The sequence below is a fragment of the Sabethes cyaneus genome, chromosome 3 (assembly GCF_943734655.1).
Source record: "Sabethes cyaneus chromosome 3, idSabCyanKW18_F2, whole genome shotgun sequence".
NCBI classification, from domain to species: domain Eukaryota; kingdom Metazoa; phylum Arthropoda; class Insecta; order Diptera; family Culicidae; genus Sabethes; species Sabethes cyaneus.
Window position 1 is genome coordinate 199,309,841 of NC_071355.1, and position 5,051 is coordinate 199,314,891.

General features: G+C 40.0%; 1 protein-coding gene across 1 annotated transcript; it reads right to left on the bottom strand.

Annotated features, from left to right (window-relative positions):
- Positions 1 to 215: 215 nt before the first annotated feature.
- On the bottom strand, positions 216 to 3,415 carry LOC128742958 (beta-ureidopropionase). The gene is made up of 5 exons (XM_053839457.1): positions 3,156 to 3,415; positions 1,582 to 1,844; positions 1,423 to 1,517; positions 718 to 1,035; positions 216 to 659 (listed from the first exon to the last, which is right to left on the bottom strand). Exons 1-5 carry the CDS (start codon positions 3,257 to 3,259, stop codon positions 276 to 278), a joined length of 1,164 nt encoding a protein of 387 aa, XP_053695432.1. The 5' UTR covers positions 3,260 to 3,415; the 3' UTR covers positions 216 to 275.
- Positions 3,416 to 5,051: the final 1,636 nt, after the last annotated feature.

Consider the following 5,051-nt stretch of genomic DNA (forward strand, 5'->3'; position numbering starts at 1 on the left):
AATGCTGCAAACAGCATAAAAAGCGAACACACAAATAAGCTAAAGAGAGTAAAATGAAAATGATAAAACGATGTTGTTTGTTGATTAGTTTTAGAAACCAGAAAAGGAACATGCAAATTTAAACGATACAAATTGACTTATAGGATTTCGTTTTCAACTTCATACAGGATAAGATCGAAACGAATGGAATAAAAGTATAAATTTTACACCAAAAAAAAACAACAGTATTTACGAGGTTTATTGCATCAATACCGATCGAAATGCTTCCCAATTTATCATTGATTTTCTTTAACGATTTGTGGTTTGTAATCCGGTTTGATGGCCTGCGCCAAGCTGTCGGCGTACAGCGGCAACCGCTGGGTCATCTGAAAGCCCCAGAAATCCTTCACCTGTCGACAGAGGTTGAGATCCATTTCCGCAACCAGTAGGCCGTCTTTGTCGCGCGACAACGCCGGCGTGCGGGTTCCATCCGGTGCGGCAATGTATGACGAACCGTAGAACGGTCCGAAGTCCTTGTGGGCCGGCAAACCGTTCGCCGAGGTGAACTCGTTCGGGAACACTTCGGTGCCGACGCGATTGATGGCGACCGTGAAATAGCTGTTGGCAATGGCGGCGTTCCGCGCCTCGATGCTCCACAGTGGTTCGCTGAGTTCGCCAATCTGAAGTATTTGAAAATTAACTATTAACTGGTTAAGGGATAGTTAAAGCTGATCCAACCGTTGCCGACGGGTTAAAAACGATCTCCGCTCCGTTCAGTCCGAACATCAGCCAATTTTGCGGGTGATGGCGACCGTAACAAATGTTAATGGCAATACGACCGAACTGGGTTTCGAACACCGGGTGACCGGTGTTTCCCTCGAAGTAGTACGTGGATTCGTTGAAATCTCCCACGCGAGGTATGTGGTTCTTCCGGTGCTTGCCTATGTAGTTACCGTTGTTCGAGATGACGACCGCTGTGTTCCAGATCGTTTCGTTGTGGTTCACATCACGCTCGAGGATCGGTGACACGATCACCATGTTGTACTGCTTCGCCAGCTAGGGAATCAAGAGAAGAAAAATGACTTAAATTTTAGTTTATTGAAAAATGGGAAACGATGATTTTGGTCCTTTCGTGGAAAACATAAAATGTGAAGCGAAAACGTCACAAGCAACAATGTGAGTTTTATTCTACCCTTATGGTGGTTTTTATGACCAATTTTGGGCTTAAATGCCATCATAAGAGTGTATTAAAACCCAAATTGTTACTTGGGCGTTTACAGCTTGCTCATTTTACACAATCCTCCAGGTCTGCTGCCAGGTCAAGGCAGTGGACATCCTGGCTTAAACACACTTTCGAGTAATTGTGAGTCGAAGCATTCGACAATGATCTCGGTTACATAACAAGAACAAGAATAAACTCTATAGCAAGATAAAGAATCATACCTCTTTCATCAGCTTGGTAGTCGGGCCGTTCTCTGCATCTTCGGCGAACTCGCACCAGGGAAACTTCTCGCGTGTGCAGAATGCAAATGGCATTGCTAAAACGAAACCACAGTTCAGTTCATCGGAACAATCGCTTCACAAACCAGACACCGTACGTACTCCAGGCTTCCTGGAAGCAGATAATGTTGACTCCGGCGGCAGCGGCCACTTTCAGGATGTTGGAAACCTTTTCGTGCAGTGCATCACGCTGGACGTGTATCGGAGCGGTCGTTGGAATGTCTACTGAGTTCTGAATCAAACCGACCCGTACCACCCGCGGGCGGCGCAGATCTTCCTTACGGGCAGTGAAAATGTACCCCTTCAGGTCGACACCAACTTCCTTGGCCAGCGAGTTAGCCTCTTCGGTGAATGTTATGGGTTGGCTAAAATGAGATAATTGTACAGGAGATAATAATATTGTTTTTCATTTTGAGAATACTACTTCTATATTGTTGCTTTTTGAAGAAAATTTGAAGGTACAAATGGGAATATTGAGACGGGACAGGTAGAACTCGAACCCACAACTTTCGTGATTCCATTACATTTGAGTGTCGCGGTGGTGTAATGGAATCACATTTGACCGGCAATTGATAGGTTTGTCTATACCCGAGAGGGTTACTCTTTTTCCAAAATAGAACCTGATATAGAAACATACAGTGGCATCACGCTATCGATCAAAATGATAACTGTTGAACATGGTGCTATATCAACATAACTTTATTCCAAATTTGAATGATTTAACATGAATATTGCAATACTGGCATTATACAATCTATTTGATATGCATACGAGGGTGGTATCTATCAACAAACTTCGTAATAAATTAAATTACATACAAGTTTTCTAAGCTGCATGCTGCCAATGTAAAAACAAATAATAGAATGAAAAAGAGATTACATATCTTATCAATTTAAATCATCAGTCAGTCATACTTCAAATTAAGGTAATCCTCCCGCTACTGAAAATATCCATAAGCTTCGATCCATTTTCAGTTCTTAACATTAGATACAGTTTAATTAGCAGTAAGCTCATTCCATCTGCGCTTCTTAATAAAGATCAAGACAATTGTTTTGTGAGGCTTTTCACACTTTTATCTAAATTTGCGCGATAACCAACGAGACACCATTCTAGATAAGCAGAGTAGCGCTCATACTTGGATCTGCGAAGATGCCCTGGCTGGCGGCATCAAATAGATAAAAAGTTTCGTAAACATAGCTCATCACAACACAGCCGTAGACAAATTATTTTTAGCAACATAAACCCACTGCTTTCGGTATAACGTCACATGATTTTATTTATTTTTCCCCCTATTTCATCTTTCTTCTGACTGGATAAGCATTTCAAATCATTTTCTGTTTCGGCTGCCAATCCGCAGATGTAAAGGAAATAATGCAGGCCGCCAGCTGCAACAAACTGTTCGAGGGCATACATTGTTGCATTTTAGAGCTTTTATTGGAACCTAATCAATCACATGATGACATATTTAAACCATCGATTCTTATATTGGCAGGTTATAAAGATAATTTCATGGCAAAAATGGCTGAATTTGTACTGATAAACCATGGTTCCCCATGGTTTACCGCTGTAAATTCATGCTTGACCGATTATAGTCTATCAGTTGCTTCAATAAATCTTGATTTCATTAAAAACCATACCAGCAGCTAAAATAACGATTAGAAAATCTTTGAACTCACTCATCGGCTCTTCCGTATAGCAGCCGTTTGACCTCGCGCAGCTCCTCCGGAGGGATGTGCTTGTCCAGAGTTTCTTCCAAACTTTTAAAATTATGGTCAGACATTGCCACTTGATAAATCGAATTGATTTGACTACTTCGCCTAGTTATTACAGACCACTTCACTGTTTTTGGTTTACTCAATAAACTGAACACTTAAGTTAGCGGTATTTGCAGTAGAAAGGTCAATGCACAAGGTATGCACAATGCACAACAAACCTCAACCGAACCGATTGGCTGCGCACCAACGAATGAATGAAATACGATCGAATAGCTCGGACTTATGTACGTACATCAAATCCTTTTTATGTGTGGGGTGGCGTATCGTACAACATAATACTACTTTTTGTGAGTTTAAAGTGTTTTAAAGAGTTTAAGTTTGTGAGTGTTTTAAAGACAAAAGACGAAGACAAAATCTTTGCAAAAAGAATTAATTTAAAAAATTAAACAACAAAATTTAGCACGTGAAAGGATGCGGTATACAAAAAAAAGAAAAAAATACTTTCTACTCTCTAAACCTGGGCAATTTCAGAAACACTCTCAAAAAAGTCAAAATAAACGCTAATTGAAACCGCACAAAACAGGATTTGGTGTGTTATGAATGAATTTGTGACTTAAGCCTCGTACCATACTTGTATACAGTAAACATCGAAGCACGGATGATAGTAACGCTCTTAGTCTGTGATACGAGTGCTAATCAGTATGGCTGTGATAACTCAACATGTTTACATTCGGGTTTGTAGTTGAACTTGGAGCTACAATCGTTACAGTGTGCCGTACAGGCAATATGGGGTAAGTTTAAATAATTGTCAAAATTTTAAACTATCTCATGTATGATGTCTATATTTTATTTCTGAAAATGTTTTTGTTGGAGAAGGTGTATCTTAACAATCGATATAAGATACATTCAAGTCAAGATGACATCTTAACATTTTGAATTGGGTCCAGGATAAATAAAATCATTGTTTAGTTTGAGAATAAAATTGTATAGAAATATAAACTAATATTTTGTTTTCTTTTTTTAGCAACCTATAACCAGAATGACTCGTGCCGTTCCAAGACATCAAGTCCACTCTACTCGTCATCTTTGGTCTTATGCTTCCATTTAGCACGTTGGGCTTCTCCAGTGCTGGTAACAGCGGTATTCTTGAAAGGAAAAGATAAGCTCGCCCTGCTGTCCGGCATCCTCGCGACGTAGCCGACTAATCGTGACCATCCGATTTTTGCCGGGTGTCCGGAGGATATCTCTCCAAAGTGTGCCTGCAGCTCGTCGTTCATATATTTCCACCACCTTCCGCTTCACAGTTGAACTCCGCTAAAAATAATTCAGTCTGACTTAACACCGACCAGTTTTTGTTCGAATACTTTCAAGTGCATGAATATAACACAATAGATCAAAATAATGGTCGCAGTGGTCAAACCTTCCGACAAAAAAGTGCTTGAATATCTTCCATACGTATGGTTACGTCTCAAATCCATAGAAGATCACGGGTCTTATTAGCGCTTTGTATATTGTCAGCGGACATATGTTCATTGGATGATACCTCTTGTGGAAGGCAAAGTTGGCTCAATTCTCAGCTTAAATGCATTGTTAAATCTTCAAACTCGTGTTGTTGTCGGTAGTCACTAGAGATCTCAAATATATGAACCAAGGTAACCAATAAGGATTAATATCACCAGTAAATCTATCGTTTATTAGCATCTCTGGTGTTTTATATTGTACATAGCTGTATATCAGCCTTTTGTTCTCATAGCTGTCGTAAATTGACATCCACAATTCAATTTAAATTATTCTTGTTACCGCTTCTTGTTACCGAATTCTTGCTGGTTACCGACAACTGCAAATAAGCATTGTCAG

Coding starts and splice junctions, on each gene's coding strand:
- LOC128742958 (XM_053839457.1), bottom strand. CDS start 3,259: ATGTCTGACCATAATTTTAAAAGTTTGGAAGAAACTCTGGACAAGCAC. Junction 1,845..3,155: donor CTATACGGAAGAGCCGATGA/GTGAGTTCAAAG, acceptor ATCTCATTTTAG/CCAACCCATAACATTCACCG. Junction 1,036..1,422: donor CTACCAAGCTGATGAAAGAG/GTATGATTCTTT, acceptor TTGATTCCCTAG/CTGGCGAAGCAGTACAACAT.